We start from the raw sequence: 20,134 nt of genomic DNA on the forward strand, positions 1-20,134 counted from the left end.
TTAGATTTTCTCTTTGTATTAGTGTTTGCCCTGCCATGAGGCAATAGAGGCCATGCCCAATGAGGGCAAGGTAGGCCTACCTGAGGAGCAAAAGGCTGCCATTGCAGCAGAAACCTCCACTGGGTGAGACATTTTAATCTGAGAGACTTGTATAGTGTAATATGTTTATTTAATGAAAAACATGCACAACTAAAGTTCAGTCTTGTGACTGTTATCTTCTAATTGAAAGGGATGAAATCAAGTGGTGTAATTGGTACCACGGGAAATATGGATGCCTCTTCAATGATGATCACAGCATTGACCTCCAGTCTTTCAAGGTTAAGATCCCCTGCTATATATTCTCCTTTTGATCACTACAACCTGGACAATGTATGTATGAAGGACATATGAAATTGGCAGGGACCAGTTATGACATGAGGTCATATGGTAAGAGGTCATTCATTTGATTAGTAAGGTTTGTTTTTTATCCTCAACAGGCTCAAGATCAGGAGAAAACCCTTGGGGACGTTCCTGGAACTCGTGGAACTTCTTTTATGGACATATACTACCATTCGGCCATGAAGGAGGCGTTTCCCGAATAGAGAGGTGGTTGGGCTGAGCTGGGGGCTCCTGGCTCTCCTTTGTAAGATGAATGTAGTAAGTCAGGCTCTCTAGAAGTAGATGTGGTATATATGGGTGTGTGTGTGTGTGTGTGTGTGATGTCAGGCTCTCTACAAGTAGATGTGGCTATTTGAGTGTGTGTGTGTGTGTGTCAGGCTCTCTACAAGTAGATGTGGTCTATATGAGTGTGTGTGTGTGTGCGTCAGGCTCTCTAGAGGTAGATGTGGTCTATATGAGTGTGTGTGTGTGTGTGTGTGTGTCAGGCTCTCTAGAAGTAGATGTGGTCTATATGAGTGTGTGTGTGTGTGTGTGTGTCAGGCTCTAGAGGTAGATGTGGTCTATATGAGTGTGTGTGTGTGTGTGTCAGGCTCTAGAGGTAGATGTGGTCTATATGAGTGTGTGTGTGTGTGTGTGTCAGGCTCTAGAGGTAGATGTGGTCTATATGAGTGTGTGTGTGTGTGTGTGTGTCAGGCTCTCTAGAGGTAGATGTGGTCTATATGAGTGTGTGTGTGTGTGTCAGGCTCTCTAGAAGTAGATGTGGTCTATATGAGTGTCTGTGTGTGTGTGTGTCAGGCTCTCTAGAAGTAGATGTGGTCTATATGAGTGTGTGTGTGTGTGTGTCAGGCTCTCTAGAGGTAGATGTGGTCTATATGAGTGTGTGTGTGTGTGTGTCAGGCTCTAGAGGTAGATGTGGTCTATATGAGTGTGTGTGTGTGTGTGTGTGTCAGGCTCTCTAGAGGTAGATGTGGTCTATTTGAGTGTCTGTGTGTGTGTCAGGGGTGGCCATCTAAACAGATGAAGCAATGCTTAATAACAAATCCACGAAAGCGAAGAAGGACGTGTATGGATTTAAACTGCGTGTGTCTTATATTAAACGATAGATTACTTGCCTGTGACACTGCATATTGCATAGACTAACTGAATGAAAATGTAAGCTGTACAAATAAAGGCCCCTACTGGCCAAATTTAAAATGACAAGCGCTAAAATGGATTTCAATCACTTTTTGTTTTACGTATTGGTCATCTGACCTTTTGCACCAGGGTTTGTGGGCAAGTGGGCATTCCAGTGGAGATCTTTAAACCTCTAGACCATATATTAAAAAAAAATGTAACATCACCATTACCATCGCAAATTCTTTTTTTCCAGATGGTGAGAGGCAGAGATATTGCTGAATTGTTGCTGCTGCTGCAAACTCCAATTTGTGAGAAGGGAGACGCTTCCAGTGCAGAGGCAAGAAACAGCAGCCTCGTTATGCTGCTCTTGTTATACTATACAGACCCTACGCATATCAAGCTCACGCATATTCTTTTACAATGAGTTTTAAAAGAAACAATGTATTATGCCTGACCATACAGCAACAGCATAGATATTGATATTGCGTATGTTATTGAACATATTCCTTGTTAACGTAAATATTCACCTGTTTTGCAGGAGGCTCTAGATCTGGCTGTGAGCCAGGGTCTATGGCAGCATGCCCTACCTTTGGGAGCAAAGCAGCACCTACCTGGGTTATGAAAAGGTAACACACTTCCACAACCTAAAAAAAAACAATAAAAAAGCTATCCACACAGTTAATGCAGGCTAACCTTATTTGTACACACTGTTGACTGTCATTATTGTTATTTTGTTGATATGACAAGCGAGGTAATGTTTCATTTATGATTCTTCCTTAAGATTCGTTAGTAATCTCAGCAACGACCCGCTGAAGACTTACTACCAGGTCCAGATGGGTGAAATCCCTTCAGTTGCCTCTGTGAGTGTCTATTTTCAGGCTTTTCATGCATGTAATGTGATTCATACTTTTGTGAAGTGTTCACTTTAACCGAGGTTTTCGTGTCTGGATTCATGTAGGCAAATGACATTGAGAGCTGGGGAGAGTGGCATCTCCATCTTGCAGCTGTTCTAGTGAACTCGTCCTGCTTCTCTCATTGCCATTAAACTGTTTTGAAGATGAAAGAAACCTTGGGTAAGAACATACTTTGCAAATGATATCTTCAACATTAGTTTAAAAAATATATAACCAAGTACAGTATATCATCTCAATAACCTATATGACATTCCACTGCCTTCCCCCATGTCACAGCATCAAAAGGACTGGTCCAAGCGGCCCACTTTTGTGGAATGGTGTAGCAGCTGGAGCCTGAGCATCTGAACACAATTTCTCTTAGCTGGTTTGCAGCAACGTGGTTTGGGAATCTGGGCAAGCTGTATTGGGGGCTTTACCCCGAGGTCAAAAAGAATACAGCACTGGCCTCAGCACAGGACCCTGTGGTACTCCCATCTGATTTAGAGATGGAGACTGCTGAAGAAAAACTCTGTGTCCTTCCAGTCGATGCAGGGGAGTTTGGCCAGACGCCCTCCACCAATGTGTCTAAAGCATTGATACCCTAAGGCCAGTCAGAGACTTAGCAGAAATCCAAGAAGGTTTGTATTTGTGACAATATCTCTGATAGGGGATTTTATACTTGTATCTCAAGTGTTGGTGTGATCTCTCTGAACTAATATATCTTTGGTTACAGAAATCATGGTTCAGCTGCTTCAGCTGTTTTGGGAAAAGGAAGAGGGAGTAGGTTGGCTTTCAGCAACCTTAATTTGTGCCTTTTGTGTTGATATACAGTATATCATATTCATCTGCGTTATACCAGAACTTAACACACTTTGTTTGCTTCTTTCTCTTCCTCCCGGTTAATTAGTTGATTTCTGCATGGAAAAAAAAGAATGTACGAATAAAATATTCTTCAAATACATAAACAACTGCTGTTTTTTTCCTTAAGAATTTAAATACTGCATAAGGTGTGTGTGTTTGGGCGGGATGGTTATTCAGGTTGATAACATACACATAATAGAAGAGTCATTTAATCTTGAATTGTTTAGTCAAGAAATATCCAAGAATAAACTAGAAATAGTAACAGCATGTGAAGAAAAAACTGTTTACATTTTCACTCAGCCCCCCATCCACGTCCAAATCTCATCAAAATAGTCTCAATCATTTGTGCTGGTTTGTGCTGTTACAATAATTGATTGTTTTAAGTCTACTTGTTAAGATAGGCAATGCTACCTGCCTATGTGTCTGTGTGACGTCAGCATAACTTCAGCATAAAGTCAGCTGCGAACCCTTCCATCTTTCTTTTCGTAATAACTTCATGAGGGTGACGACAGAAGCCGGCATTTTCTGCCCTGCTTCACGCTCAATGAGTGGCGAGAGGGGTCAAACGTTGGCTGCAATCATCCCCCTACAGTAATGAATTAGGCCTATGGAAAGAGCAACTTCCCCGTGCACGGTCAAATGTAGTCAATCATATTTAACCTGCGTTGGACATTCAAAAATATGTTAACCGAACGTATTGACTATTTGATATTAAAACGTGATAGTTGCCAAATATTCAACAAAGTCTTATATAATTTCCAACATGACCCTGGGCTGGGCATTTCAACCAAAGGATTGAATGTATTGGGAAATGTGATAAGGGAAGTAAAGAGACAATATATCACGTTGACCATGCAACTGCGTGTGGCATTTATTAATCAATCAACAATGGTATCTGTCAATGGCAAAAAAATCACTCTGATTCCTTGAACGTAGAGAAGAGCATCCCCTGTTGAACATGAAACAGAAAATGGAATGCGTTTGCAGTATCTTTGGTGCAGTTTATTTTATCATGGGTGAAGTCCCAATCATGTCAGGGGGTATCAGTCAAGTCTTTGACAGTTCATGGTCATCAGGGGTGAGCTGGGCCGGACCTAGCACATTTGGTGCCACAGGCAAGCTTCACCCCTGGCGCCTTTATTTATTACTAGAACAAGAGCTAAGAAGAGTGCACACTAAAGAATCATCAAGTATATGCGAATTTGCTTTTAATTAATAATATTTTGTAAAATATATTACACATGTTAAATAATCAAAATATAATAGGCAAAACACTTTTTACATTCCACTCCCTATAATAACACTTCAAGGGTAACAGTGCAGTCTTTTTGGCCTTCCACGCTGCAAAGTCATCATCGTATGAAATCTGACCACCAGCCTCATGGTTAACACTGTTTATAGCCAGACCAATGAGGCTTTCTTGAGCCCAGGTTGACCTCAGGTACGTTTTAATTTAGAAAAACTCCTCTTGGCTGAAGTTCCTGTTACTGTTGATTAGTTGAATCAGGTCTGATAAAACTTTAAACATACGTGTCACATGGCCCTTCCATTGAAGTAAATGCATTTTTGCCTGTCTGATCACCTATGTTTAAAGTATTGTGGAGCATTCAGGGACGTAAATCACAACTTTTTCACACATTTAATTTATTGTTTGGAGTGTCCTGAACATATTCCACTCTACTTTTATTGAAACACAATCTTTAGTTTCATCAGCATAGTGCGATATGTGTCTTATGGCCCTGCCATTGAAGATAGTGCCTTTTCGCCTGTCTCCAGTGGCTTGTGGTCTGATTCCACGGTAACATGTTGCCCATAGAGGTACTTGTGTAATCTCTTACACCCGAATAGGACTGCATAAAGCTCCTTCTCTATCTGGGCGTAATTCTGCTCTGTGCTGTAAAGCAGCTTGGATGCGTATGCAACTGGTCTGCCTTCATGCATGATAGTTGCGCCCAAAGCTAAATGTATACTACTCCGAGCAAACTTTGGAGAGGCTCTCGTACGGGAAGTTAGAAAAATTAGCAGGTGCCTGACCAGTGGCAGTGCGTCAATACAGGGCGCTAGGGCGCCGCCCCTCCTTAAATCTGAGATGAAAAAAAAAACAAGTCAAAAAACATTATATATCAAATAATTTAAATAAGAAATGTACTGTGTTAACGCGTTAAATGTGTGTGGGAGACCTTAAGCCCCTGTCAACAACCACTTAAATGTGACCAAATAAAAAAACTCTGTAGTATCTCTTCGTGAAACATCTTTCAATCGACGATCAGATGTCGATAAGAAGAGACTGAAAGACATGGGACCCGAACATCCGGATTTAAAAATTCAGCAGACGAGCACTGACCGCGGGAGGAGCTTCTCACCAAGCCTGTATGCTAATCGGAGCTGGTTAGCTGGTTGTTCAGTGAGTGCTGTTCCTGTTGTTCCAAAGTCCTGGGACTGAAACACTCTGGACTACAACGGGGATGAGGAATCTAAAGCACTTCACCGAGAAATGTAAGAAGCACGAATCTTGCCGCAGCCATCTAACTAACAGCCTGAAGCTAAGAGTAAAGCGGAGCAGCTCGACGAAGGGTACCGAATTGACATTCAAAAAACAAAATGAGAAAGTAAGGAAAAACAGACGCATTCTCTCAAGAATAATAGACTGTGTAGTTATGTGGTGCATTTGAGTTGGCCCTGTATGGTCCTGATGAGAGCTAGAACTCTGATAACCCAGGGATATTCCGTGGCTTGGTGGACGTCGCTGCCTCACTTGACAGCGCACTGAAAGAGCATCCCGAGAGCGCGACTGTGTTTAAGCAGTGGCGGTCCGTGCATTTCACGACTGGGCCTTCAGCGATGTCCTACACGATGTTAAACTGAGTCAATCCACCTCCTAATACCATCATTATGACGCCATGGCTCTCGAACCATTATATTTAGGCTATACAGAAAGGCAGTATAAGTGAGCATTGCATCACCTTAACATAGTCGAGTACAACAGACTTTATAAATATTTCCGGAGCATTTAAAATCAATACACCCGTATTAACAATACATTAAGAGTAGTAAACTCTCAGTTATATGATCGCTTGGATATTACTGTCACAACTTAAAAATAAAAGGCGATTTTCAGGGATTAGTCTACAAAGTTTTATTAAGTCCACCGAAAGCTTTAACAAGTTTGGCCACTAAACATCGCATTGTCCCACCTGCAAAGCAGTTTCATTAAACTTCCCATCCTCACCATATCCAGTTTTTCTTAAAAGTTCCGTCTTGAAAATGGCGTTGTAATTGTATCAAAAACTGGAATTATCAAGTTGGTGTAAACTAGTTAATTTGAGTTGGTTAATGTAATTATATTTAGTCTTACCAATTGAAACAACTAGCATAATAAGCATTGAAACCGATGTACGTCGTTTTCACATTAGCCAGCTTCTTCTTCTTCTTCTTTTTTGTTTTATGGCGGTTGGCAAGCAACTTTTAGTGTGCATTACCGCCACCTTCTGTACTGGAGTGTGGATCTGAACACCCTTACTAAATCCTATAAAATAAACCTGTTTTTTTCAGAAAATGAAAAATAAAATTAAAACAAATATCTCCTGAGTTTCTCTGTAAAATGTCTGAAATTTTCAATACCACTTTCTCTTCTTTCAGGAGACTATTAAGTATCTTTCTCTGCCTCTGATATCTTGGACACATCTCTATTACATGTTCTATGGTCTCTTGACTATCTCCGCAAACACAGAGTCCATCAACATGTTTTTTAATTTTGACTAGAGTGTTATTTAGTCCCATATGTCCAAACCTCATTTTTGACAGGATGTTTTCCTCCTGATTGCTCCTAACAGTACTCCTGCTACCCCCAACTTTTCTTTGTATTCCATAGAAATTCCTTCCTGTAATTTCATGGTCCCACATGTACTGCCATATATCCCCAACCTTGTCCTTAATAATGCTTTTGACCTCGGTTTTACTATGACTTTCATTGATGTCTACATCATGTTTCAGTGCTGCCTGTTTTGCAAATCTATCAGCCATTTCATTTCCTTCAACTCCCATGTGTGCTGGAACCCACCCAAAGGAAATACTAATTCCTGCCTTCTGCACCCGATTCGCTAACTCCAACACCTCATATACAATGTCTGGTCTTGATTCAGAGTGCATGTTTTTTACATTAGCCAGCTAAACTGAGCACTGAAGCACTGCACTGGTCTGCCTCAGTATCCAATCAAAGGACGTTTACGTGTCACGTTCAACACGAGGAAAGAAATCTTCCGGGCCTTCTAGAAGGCCCAGTGTCGCCAACTCGAAATCTGATTGGTTGTCACAACTGTCTGTTTCAGTTCATTCAACTTAAATGAACTGAAACAGCCAGTTGTGATAACCAATCAGATGTACACGGGCCTTCAATGTGAATTCTGAAGGCCTCAGGGAAGATTTCTGTTCTCGGGGAAGAGCGTAGAAACACATGATAGCTGAAATATGATTGGATGAAAGCTCTAACATAAATTAACTACGCTGGAAGTTATGCAATGAAGATAATGGACTATAGGGAATAATTGAATAGATATTTATGAAAAGAAAATATTAAAATTAAATTTATTTTATTACATTTATTTTCTGATGATGTTTAGGCCAGCAGAGAAGGCCTTGAAGGCCCTGACGGACCACCACTGTGTTTAAGGGAACATCCAAAACGGTCCAGAATGAACTTCTTGACTATGCTGGCTGTCAGGGATTGATTGACTTAAACCATAGAGTTATTGAGAGATTTGCCAACTTGAAAGAGAGGAGGGCTACATTTCTTTACAAGTAGTGGGGCCTTCTCTTGTCAAACATCTGATGTAAAATCTCTTTCTGAATCTCTTCTGCTCTAAACCTCTTTCATGTGAGGGTGTGGGCACTTGTTTTATTCTATAAACCTCTGAAACGCTCTGAACCGCTCATGCCCAAAGTCACAGGTTATTGTTATTGGATAGTGTTGAGCACTGTGTTGTCTTGAAATAAAGCTTAGTTTTTTTGAATATTCTACTCTACTTATACCTCTGTGCTATTTGAACCGCGAGACTTGATCGAACCTTAATCGCAGACGGCCAAATCGGCAGACTTTTTCACAGACCAATCTGTGCGTGCAAACACTTTTAATCAATCAATCAATTTGTTTATTTGATCAAAAGGGACAGTGTACATTTATGAACATCAAAATGCAAATGCACCCAATTATAGCCAAAAGGCTGGTTTCCATTGGCAGTCTCCCTGCCAGAGTGAAAAAGGCTATACAACCTAACTGTACAACCTAACTGGCTGTACAACCTAAAAAAAAATGCATTAATGTATACATCAAACATAGAATTGACAATAAATCAAAAGTAAAATCAAATAAGATAAGATCAAATTAAATTCTCCAGTAAGTCCTTAACCATGGGTAAAAGGGAAAGAACAAAGTGGTAAACAAAAATGTATTCTACTGCTATATTCTACAGATGAGCGTCTCCAATTTCACACAACCAGTGTGAGTAGTGTGATGCAGTCTTTTGTGTATTTGTTCTGATAATTTGGATAATGTGGGACAGTTTGATGATGAAATCACCTATTTGTGGTCTTAAAACATTTTTGTACACTAAACAAGGGCAGCTTGACTTTCGCTCGCTGATGTCAATGGCTGTGAAAACATTGTTCCTCATCATTATAACCATTAAGTACATACAGTATACACACTGTGTATATTTACCATTTATTGTTTTCATAGAATATGAAATTGAATTGGATGGAGTTGTATAGTATTTCAATATCGGCTGGCTATTCATCACTAAAGTTATCCGCATCTTGTATCTTGTACCATACCACAATTTACTGCTGTCAGTGTGGAATAAATAATGTTTAATTTTCTGAACTAATCATGAGCTCAGACATATGTGAGGCTTGATTTGTCATACATTAATTTAACCAAGATAGTCAGTGATGTCATTGTAGATGGCATTGCTATGTCGCTCCTGGCAATCGCTAACAGCTTTGAGGACTCTGGCTAAACGGCGGTCCAAGGCTGCAAGGTGTTGCTCAGACAGAAGAGGAGCTACAGTCGTTAAAGGGTCCTTCGACAGCGATGCCCGCATGACATCACTGAGACGGTGCTGAGGTAAAGCCAGGAGCTGCAGCTTCATCAAAGTGGAGCGCCGAATCCTACACAGAGATGAAGAGACAGTAAAGGATTCTACATGGAGATGATGTTAGAGACAGTAAAGGATCCTACATAGAGATGAAGTTAGAGACAGTAAATTATCCTACATAGAGATGAAGTTAGAGACGGTAAAGGATCCTTCATAGAGATGAAGTTAGAGACAGTAAATTATCCTACATAGAGATGAAGTTAGAGACGGTAAAGGATCCTTCATAGAGATGAAGTTAGAGACAGTAAATTATCCTACATAGAGATGAAGTTAGAGACGGTAAAGGATCCTTCATAGAGATGAAGTTAGAGACAGTAAATTATCCTACATAGAGATGAAGTTAGAGACGGTAAAGGATCCTTCATAGAGATGAAGTTAGAGACAGTAAATTATCCTACATAGAGATGAAGTTAGAGACGGTAAAGGATCCTACATAGAGATGAAGATAGAGACAGTTAAGGATCCTACATAGAGATTAAGTTAGAGACAGCAAAGGCAGGAGGGATATTACTGTTGCAGATCTTTCAGCTGTTAATTCCCTTTGACCTCCGCCACCATGCTTTTACCTGCAACACTGCTCCAGGGGTGCTAATATAGAGGGTTCATCTTTAGAGAAGCGACCAAACCTGGAAGACATGGTGAGTGTCAGTGTCACTTATACAATCACTCACACTGGCAAAGCACAGTACTGACCACCATTATAATCAGAGCACTCACGCTCTTCCATTGTCTAAATGTATGAGGAAGGTGTCATTCCCAAACTTCTCAAATGTTTCGTAGTGATGCCTGTCCAAGTTACCTGGAATGAAGAGACCATTTAAGATGAAATGTTCAATCTTGAAAAAGCTTGACATTACATGTCCTTACAGCTCTTATAAATCAGCAGCATTTACATAATTTGCCATGCATCTAAAAAGGTGTTGGTAAACCTTGACTAACTCATGAGGAAGTCCAGTATGGCCATGTCAATGACATCTACTAGCCGCGTGCCCTCGTCGTATGGTGGAGTCTTTTTCACAGTATCGCAGTAATCTTTCTCTTTCTCCCACCTATGACACAAGAAAACGTTTTACTACAGTACACAATATGAATTTTACTCGTCACCGTTTTTGACCAGAGAACTTGGTCATGTAAGTTGCGCAGAGTGTCAGTTGGTGTCAGTTGAGATTGAGTATATGAGCCCCCCGACTTCAAGTTCACAAATTACTCTGTTCAAATCTCTACTTTACCAGAAGCTATAATGTATAGGGTAAAAGCACAGGTCTACAGCTGATGCTATGTGTGCTCTGTCCACCCACTGTGCATGTTTACTGCGACTGTAGGATCGCCTCCATGGGCTCCTCCAGGACCGGCGTGGAGCCAGGGAAAGGTCAGGAAGCATAGCGGCCATGGAGGCCTCAAGGCCATGGGGCCGGCCACACACTGCATGTTCAGTGGAGCAGTAGTACGAGCACTGGCCGTAGAAACATGTGTTACCCACTAGAAAGGTGGACAGATGGGTTAAGGGAGAGGGTAGGATCAATAAGATCATGCTTATCATTCATAGAATGCACTGTGTACATGCTTACATGTGTAAATGTTTTGGGCGTGTTCATAGTTTGTCCAATAGGTCAAATAAACTAAACACATACCAGCTGAGTTAAAGAAGGTTTTCGCCAGTTTTCCATCAGTGGTTGTGTCTTTGATCTCTTTAATCATATCGACTAGCCTTCCAACCGCAGGTGGGACTCTTCGGAAACCCAAAACCCTTGGCCAAGTAGGCAAAGAAACATACAGCTGTTAGACACATGCTATTAAATGCCCTGCCTCATGCTTGATTCTGTAAAATAAGTCCTCACAGAAGTGTGGAAGTCTTTTCAAATAGCGCCTGATACCAGGTAAGATAAAAACAAATATTGTTAGAGGTTGGTTCAAGCTGTATACCGATCTAGATGATATGCAGCAATTTCAGCATTGTGTCTTTCAAAGTCAGAGAAGTAGTACAGATTATAATTTGTCTCCTCATTGCGTTCCTGTCTGGAAAAGAACAGAGTGAATTTGACATCATAAACTAACAATTCCATTGTACATTGAACTTAAAGAGATTTGATACACGGAGACAGTCACCAAAGTGATCCATGTGCATTTCTGACTCACTTCATGGGCTTGAGGAGAGCTTGGCCATAATTAGGAAATGACATCACCAGCTTCAGTTGAGTGCCCCCAGTCTTCTGCACTGAGAAATACACATGTCACTATGGAAACTACACTCGTCACAGGAGCTCCACTCAGATATGGCAAGTGAATTCAGAAATACTGACTATCAGACTAGACCATTACAGACCACAATTACAGATACTGTCGATGTGTAATACATACACCAAAAAACATTAGAAGTCAAAATGGAGTCAGAGAATGAATGTCTCAACAGGCCACTACATGCACTTCAACACTGGAACCTTTAGTGGCCATGACATGAGGTGCCAACCTGAATGTGACATGTAAACAGAAACAGAAAAAAACTGACCAGAATGTCTTGTGGGCCTTTATTGGGACAAAGCACAAAAAGGAACTGGCTACTTTGATACTTTGACTCTCTCCCGTATAGTGTAACCATTGCACTGACGGTTGTGACCATTATTCTCCACCAATATAACTAACCTTTAGATATCCATAAATAAGGTTAATTTCATATTCTCACTGTGTCTCTTTTCTTCCCTTCTCATCCACTGTGAGGCGCTGTTGAGCCAGGCCACGATCCCCTTAAAAAGGCCCCTCCTTCCTGCTGCCGTTCCCACTATTCCCATTCCAGTTTACTATGACACATTGCCCACAATTTATCACACATATTGATTGGCATCATGCCTACCGTTACTTTACCAATATGTACCATTGTTATGAATCATAGCTTCACTCAACCAAATGACCCCCACTATGTTTTAAGACTATCATTTATAGTGCTGGATACACTGGTGAGATTCATGTTTAAGATTAATAATTGTGTTCATTAAGTGTGTCTTCCTTTTTAGTTTTCTATAAATGTTAGAATGCAGTTTTCACAGGAGGTGCTGTGATGCGTGTGCGTCTCCTTCTCCTCACCCTTACCAGAGAAGGCGCTGTGATACGTGTGCTTCTCCTTCTCCTCACCCTAACACCAGGAGGTGCTGTGATGCGTGTGCTTCTCCTTCTCCTCACCCTTACCAGAGAAGGCGCTGTGATACGTGTGCTTCTCCTTCTCCTCACCCTAACACCAGGAGGCGCTGTGATGCGTGTGCTTCTCCTTCTCCTCACGCTAACCAGAGGAGGCGCTGTGATACATATGCTTCTCCTTCTCCTCACCCTAACACCAGGAGGTGCTGTGATGCGTGTGCTTCTCCTCACCCTAACCAGAGGAGGCGCTGTGATACGTATGCTTCTCCTTCTCCTCACCCTAACACCAGGAGGTGCTGTGATGCGTGTGCTTCTCCTCACCCTAACCAGAGGAGGTGCTGTGATACGTGTGCTTCTCCTCACGCTAACACCAGGAGGCGCTGTGATGCGTGTGCTTCTCCTCATCCTAACCCCAGGAGGCGCTGTGATACGTGTGCTTCTCCTCACCCTCATCCTAACCAGAGGAGGCGCTGTGATACGTGTGCTTCTCCTTCTCCTCATCCTAACCAGAGGAGGCGCTGTGATACGTGTGCTTCTCCTTCTCCTCATCCTAACCAGAGGAGGCGCTGTGATGCGTGTGCTTCTCCTTCTCCTCACCCTAACCAGAGGAGGCGCTGTGATGCGTGTGCTTCTCCTCACGCTAACACCAGGAGGTGCTGTGATGCGTGTGCTTCTCCTCATCCTAACCCCAGGAGGCGCTGTGATACGTATGCTTCTCCTAACCCTAACCAGAGGAGGCGCTGTGATGCGTGTGCTTCTCCTCATCCTAACCCCAGGAGGCGCTGTGATACGTGTGCTTCTCCTCACCCTCATTCTAACCAGAGGAGGCGCTGTGATACGTGTGCTTCTCCTCACCCTCATCCTAACCAGAGGAGGCGCTGTGATACGTGTGCTTCTCCTTCTCCTCATCCTAACCAGAGGAGGCGCTGTGATGCGTGTGCTTCTCCTTCTCCTCACCCTAACCAGAGGAGGCGCTGTGATGCGTGTGCTTCTCCTCATCCTAACCCCAGGAGGCGCTGTGATGCGTGTGCTTCTCCTCACCCTAACCAGAGGAGGCGCTGTGATGCGTGTGCTTCTCCTCACCCTCATCCTAACCAGAGGAGGCGCTGTGATGCGTGTGCTTCTCCTCACCCTCATCCTAACCAGAGGAGGCGCTGTGATACGTGTGCTTCTCCTTCTCCTCATCCTAACCAGAGGAGGCGCTGTGATACGTGTGCTTCTCCTTCTCCTCATCCTAACCAGAGGAGGCGCTGTGATGCGTGTGCTTCTCCTTCTCCTCACCCTAACCAGAGGAGGCGCTGTGATGCGTGTGCTTCTCCTCATCCTAACCCCAGGAGGCGCTGTGATGCGTGTGCTTCTCCTCACCCTAACCAGAGGAGGCGCTGTGATGCGTGTGCTTCTCCTTCTCCTCACCCTAACCAGAGGAGGTGCTGTGATACGTGTGCTTCTCCTTCTCCTCATCCTAACCAGAGGAGGCGCTGTGATACGTGTGCTTCTCCTTCTCCTCATCCTAACCAGAGGAGGCGCTGTGATACGTGTGCTTCTCCTTCTCCTCATCCTAACCAGAGGAGGCGCTGTGATGCGTGTGCTTCTCCTTCTCCTCACCCTAACCAGAGGAGGCGCTGTGATGCGTGTGCTTCTCCTCACGCTAACACCAGGAGGTGCTGTGATGCGTGTGCTTCTCCTCATCCTAACCCCAGGAGGCGCTGTGATGCGTGTGCTTCTCCTCACCCTAACCAGAGGAGGCGCTGTGATGCGTGTGCTTCTCCTTCTCCTCACCCTAACCCCAGGAGGCGCTGTGATACGTGTGCTTCTCCTTCTCCTCATCCTAACCAGAGGAGGCGCTGTGATGCGTGTGCTTCTCCTTCTCCTCATCCTAACCAGAGGAGGCGCTGTGATGCGTGTGCTTCTCCTCACCCTAACCAGAGGAGGCGCTGTGATGCGTGTGCTTCTCCTTCTCCTCACCCTAACCAGAGGAGGCGCTGTGATACGTGTGCTTCTCCTTCTCCTCATCCTAACCAGAGGAGGCGTTGTGATACATGTGCTTCTCCTTACATGCGCTGACAATCTTGTCGGAAGCCAGCTGTTCTTCCAGCTGATGCAGGTTGGGGTCTTTGGGGTCATACAGCTGCCGGCGGGTTATACCCATGTGGAAGCGCAGCCAGGGCGGGTGGGTCTCCACGTCATCGTTCAGGTTGATGGCATCGTATCCCTCCTCACTGGCACTCAACCTGAGGGAGAACCACAAAGAGGGATAGCCATATGGGATGGTAAGCTATAAGTTACAATACATTTCATAACACACTGTAGCACATTTAGTACTATAGCACTATATAAATGTGATGTTTTATTATTATTATTTTGTACACTTTGAACACTTAGTACACTAGAACACATGTTGATAATGTACTTATTATTTGTCTTCAATGTTTGTGTATTGTCAAGGTGTGTGTGTGTGTGTGTGTGTGTGTGTATGAGTGTGTGTGTATGTATTTGTGTGTGTTTGTGTGTGTGTGTGAGAGAGAGTGATAATTTTGTGGCTCACCACTGATGACTCTCCAGCTCCTGCTCCTTGACCTTTGGCTTCATGCGTAGCAGCCAGTCGTCCTCCTGAAGGGGCGGCCCAGGGATGTTGTAAAGAGCATGCTTGAAGAGATCCTCCATCTTAGTGAGGTTTGGCTTTAAAGGCTGAAGATCGGGTGTGTTTATACACTCCATTTTGACTGTCTCACTGAGGGGCTTCACAGCTCCTCCCTGCCCTGGCACTGAACTCTCTTCACCTGTCTGGGCAGCCATGGTGTGATCTCCACCCACATCCATGATAGAGACGCCAGGCTGTCTCAGGCCAGAGGGCGCCTTCCCATGGCTGTCCATGGGTGGAGTGACAGTAGGATCCGTGAGGGCCCTGATGGTCTTACTGGGGAGCTGAACCTGAGGCTCACATGGAGTCTGATACACAGACAGGGTGAGCAGCACCAGGAAGAGGTGAAGAAGCACCGACAGGCAGGCCAGCACCAGACACAGGGTCCGGGCACGGCGGCGCGTGCACCAGCGCATCATCCTGGTCAGAGATCAGACTGTCAGAGACGCAGGTGAGTACAGGCATGAAGGGTCACAACCAAAGGCAGAGGAATGTGTTGTAGAGTACACTTTTTGTGATATATTATATTACTAGTATGACAAAACAGAAAGGAAATGTAACATTTTCACAATACTAATTCTTCAAGGTCAACACATGGTTTACCTCTGAAGTTCAGCCATAGCAGGTTGAACAGAAGGCATTCCTTAGCTTTGCCAGATTTTAGAGAGTCAAAAGACTCAAAAGCCCTTTTTCTGAATGCTATGCACACTGTAAACCTGAACAAGTTCAGAGTACTTAAAACTTTTGATGTAACCGATTACATAATAAAATTTGAGTACATACAGTACTGTGCAAAAGTTTTAGGCAGGTGTGAAAAAATGCTGTAAACTAAGAATGCTTTCAAAAATGGAAGTGTTAACAGTTTATTTTCATCAATTCTTCATAAATTAACAAAATGCAGTGAAGGAACAGAAGAAAATTCTTAATTAAATCAATATTTGGTGTGACCACCCTTTGCCTTCAAAATAGCATCAATTCTTCCAGATACACTTGCGCAGTTTTTGAAGGAACTCGGCTGGTAAATTGTTCCAAACATCTTGGAGAACTAACCACAGATCTTCTGTGGATGTAGTCTTCCTAAAATTCTTCTATCTCTTCATGTAAACCCAGACAGACTCGATGATGTAGAGATTAGGGCTCTGTGGGGGTCATACCATCACTTGCAGGACTTTCTGTTCTTCTTTAAGCTGAAGATAGTTGTTAATGACATTGGCTGTATGTTTGGGGTTATGTTCCTGCTGCAGAATACATTTGGTGCCAATCATACGCCTCCCTGATGGTATTGCATGATGGATTAGTATCTGCCTGTATTTCTCAGCATTGAGGACACCATTCATCCTGACCAAATCTCCAACTCCACTTGCATAAATGCAGCCCCAAACTGGAAAGGAACCTCTACCATGCTTCACTGTTGCCTGCAGACTCTCATTATTGTACCTCTCTCCAGCCTCCAGCGAACAAACTGCCTTCTTCTACAGCCAAATATTTCTAATTTTGACTCATCAGTCCAGAGCACCTTCTTCCATGTTTCTGCACCCTAGTTTCTATGTTTACGTGCTTAGTTCAGTCACTTGGCCTTGTTTCCTTGTCGGGGTAGAGCTTTTTGGCTGCAACTCTTCCATGAAGACCACTTCTGGCCAGACTTCCCCGGACAGTAAATGTCTGTACCTGGGTACCACTGGTTTCTGCCAGTTCTGAGCTGATGCCACTGCTTGAAATCTTCCGATTTCGAAGGTAAATTTTTAAACCCCTGTCTGCTTTGAAATCTTTGTCTGGAAGAGACCCTGCTGATGCAGTATAACTACGTTGTGTCTAATTGCTGTGCTCAGTCTTACCATGTAAATGGATACAAAAATAAACATTTATTGTTTACATTTTTCAAAGCATTCTTAGTTCATAGCATTTTTTCACACCTGCCTAAAACTTTTGCACAGTACTGTATATATATATTTTTAAGTAAACTTAACTTAAAAATTATGCATCGGCTAAACTGATTTCTTTTGTTATCATTTTCATAATTTTTAAGTTCTCTGAACTCATATTTTTTTCAAAATCGTCCAGGATTTTGCCTTGTCCCATTTTTGTGTTTCTCTGGGTCTTTCACAAACTAGTTATTACGCTCTTACAAGTTTTTGAAAGGGTATCCCCCCGTTATGTTCCAACTTCTTGCACAAGCTCTTACTGTAGAGAGAACTGTCATTGGTTGACAGCCTTCCCAGTGTTGCCAGATGTACATTTACATTTACGATTAAGCAGACGCTTTTATCCAAAGCAATTTACAAGGAATTTTGCATTTATAGATCAGGAGCAGTTTAAGGGTTTGTAGAACCTGATAATGTAATAATTTCCTGATAACGTAATAACCCTGATAATGTAATAAAAAAATCCCTCATAAGTCCCTAAAAGATGTAATAAAACCTGATAATGTAATAATATCCCAATAATGTAATAAAGTGCATTTCCCAATAATGTAACAATCGCCATACCAATAATGTAATAAAATGTTACATTAATGGGAAGTTATTACATTATCAGGTTAGCCTCAATTTTGCAGAACCTGATAATGTAATAAATTCCTGATATTGTAAAAACTTTGGTCAGTGCTGAAATGTTGGGACACCAGTTATTCAGACCAAGTAGTGATGCTGTGTAGACAACCACCCACTATTGTTTTGCTCATATTTTGATCCCAATGGTATAGGCCTTTAGCCTCGCAAGCCAAACCTGTACAGCAAGAAGCTGTACAAGGGTCTGGCACAACACGATTTTCAGTGTGGGCGGGATTAGCGGTTGTCTGTTAAGTTGCCTCTGCACGCAATGCCACACAATAGGAATGGCGCTACAACCAATCCGAGCGACTGACGAATGACAAAAGACGATTTGATTGGCCTGGTACAGTGTAATTTTTAAGGGACATTGCCACACAAAATCAAAAGAGAATTTGATATAAATCAAATAGCGAAATGTCAGCTATTGATGATCAATGAGGACTTAGAAATTCAATGTTCTATGTGCCCATTAGCTGCCGGTCTATAACATACCAAAATGTTCTCATTATTTCTCTATTAGTTGATTACCACTGAAAAATTGTGCATTCGCAATCATGTAAAATATATACTGTATCTGCTAATAGTGAAGAAGCGGGTCTCTGGACAGCTTCACTGTTTGGACCTCTGAAACTGGAGACCTGATGCTACAGCACCAACCAAAGTTATTACAATATCAGGTAATTATTACATTATCAGGTTTTGCAAAATTGAGGCTAACCTGCACTTTATTACATTATCGGGGTATTATTACATTATCAGGTTTTATTACATCTTTTAGGGACTTATGAGGGATTTTTTATTACATTATCAGGGTTATTACATTATCAGGAAATTATTACATTATCAGGTTCTACAGGGTTCACACTTATACTATTAGTAAGGAGGAGTGGGGAATCGGACTAGCAACATTCCAACCTCTCGATTACTAAACGACTCCTCTACCTTAAGTCTTCTGTCTCCGTCTCTCATCACAAGATCCCTGCAATGGTATTCTCAACGACGTTGATGACGTCAGATACTAAACAAATATGAGTTATCAGGCAATGTTTACTCAAACAAATACATTCCAATACAACTAAAACGTCTTCACTTGCTCAGAAAACGTATACATTTAAAGTTGGGTCAACTAATTACCAGGTTTTAAGTACTGAATACATAATGTTAATAAGTTAGTATAACTGTTTGGGTTTACAGTGTAGCAACTACAATTTAAACCCAAAACATCTACTTACTTACTTCTCTGCAAGATGAAATGACTGAATGACTCCCTAGTCCCTGTCCACTGAGACTCTGGACGTGTTGCACTGCGCACCTTTTTTTGGTTTGTTTGCTCTCTCTCACTATGTTTGACCCTGAAGATGAAAATGAGCTGCCAGGTTGAGGTGCTCTGGATGACATTGGCAGAATCAATGTCTCTCTTTCAATTGTGTGTGTGTGTGTGTGTGTGTGTGTGTGTGTGTGTGTGTGTGTGTGTGTGTGTGTGTGTGTGTGTGTGTGTGTGTGTGTGTCTGTGACCACACCACGACTTACGAGGGCTATTTGTCTTGTGCTATACACATGATTGTTAGGACATACTGTCTCACACACGCAACGGATACAAGGGAAACATATCCAGCTTTCAAATACATTCATTCTCTTACAGAATGACATATGTTTGGTTCAGTGTAATAAAGATAAAGATAGGTTGGATCATCAGCATGAAAATACAAATACATAACAAAAATAACTGTAGTGTCTGCAGATCCATGTGTGCATCAGAATGTAGTGTTATACACCACAATACACGATAACTGTAGTGTTATACACTATAATACGCTATAACTGTAGTGTTATACACTATAATACACGACAACTGTAGTGTTATACACTATAATACACAATATTTGTTCTACAGTTTCACAAATGCATAGATGGGGCCACACTGAACATCAAAAGGCTTCTTACACAAACCATGTTTGTATTTAGTTTTGCTTTATGATTGATATGACAGTGACAGGATCACAGATTCAATTCTCATCATCTGTCATCTATCTGAGAGGTTATTGGGGTGATTACATAAAACCATTTAAAAGCATTTAGACATTTGTACGTTATACGTTTGTGTACACAAACATTCACCCTTAAACGTTTGAATCCCATTTGAGATGAGGCTGAATACTGAAATTCTACATCGTGTTCTACAGGGTTTTGATGATAGTGTTGCAGCATTGAACAGTAGGTGGGGATGATTTCCTCTACGCCATTTCAGCACCAGTATACTCTTGAGAGTAAGTCTCTATTCACTTACTATGTTTGGGTTTGTGTGTGTGCTGAAACAGTGCTGTGGAGTATGCTGTTTGAGAGTCTGGCCTGCTGGCAATGTATGAATATTTTACAAAACCGCCCAGATGAAGGACCAGAATATGCAAGTTTAAA

At 42.3% G+C, this 20,134-nt stretch overlaps 1 protein-coding gene across 1 annotated transcript in view; it reads right to left on the reverse strand.

Annotated features, from left to right (window-relative positions):
* Positions 1-9,175: 9,175 nt before the first annotated feature.
* fam20cl (family with sequence similarity 20 member C, like) overlaps positions 9,176-20,134 on the reverse strand; it is a gene marked incomplete at both ends in the record, with an annotated part of 15,851 nt that continues 4,892 nt past the window's right edge. Inside the window, 12 exon segments of the mRNA XM_080844231.1 lie at positions 9,176-9,413; positions 9,967-10,026; positions 10,118-10,199; positions 10,340-10,449; positions 10,699-10,879; positions 11,032-11,147; positions 11,324-11,416; positions 11,537-11,615; positions 14,585-14,760; positions 15,075-15,590; positions 18,956-18,987; positions 18,991-19,009. Coding sequence (XP_080700357.1) covers positions 9,176-9,413; positions 9,967-10,026; positions 10,118-10,199; positions 10,340-10,449; positions 10,699-10,879; positions 11,032-11,147; positions 11,324-11,416; positions 11,537-11,615; positions 14,585-14,760; positions 15,075-15,590; positions 18,956-18,987; positions 18,991-19,009 — 1,702 coding nt within the window.

Source organism: Sprattus sprattus (genome assembly GCF_963457725.1).
Source record: "Sprattus sprattus genome assembly, chromosome: 1".
Classification (NCBI taxonomy): Eukaryota; Metazoa; Chordata; class Actinopteri; order Clupeiformes; family Clupeidae; genus Sprattus; species Sprattus sprattus.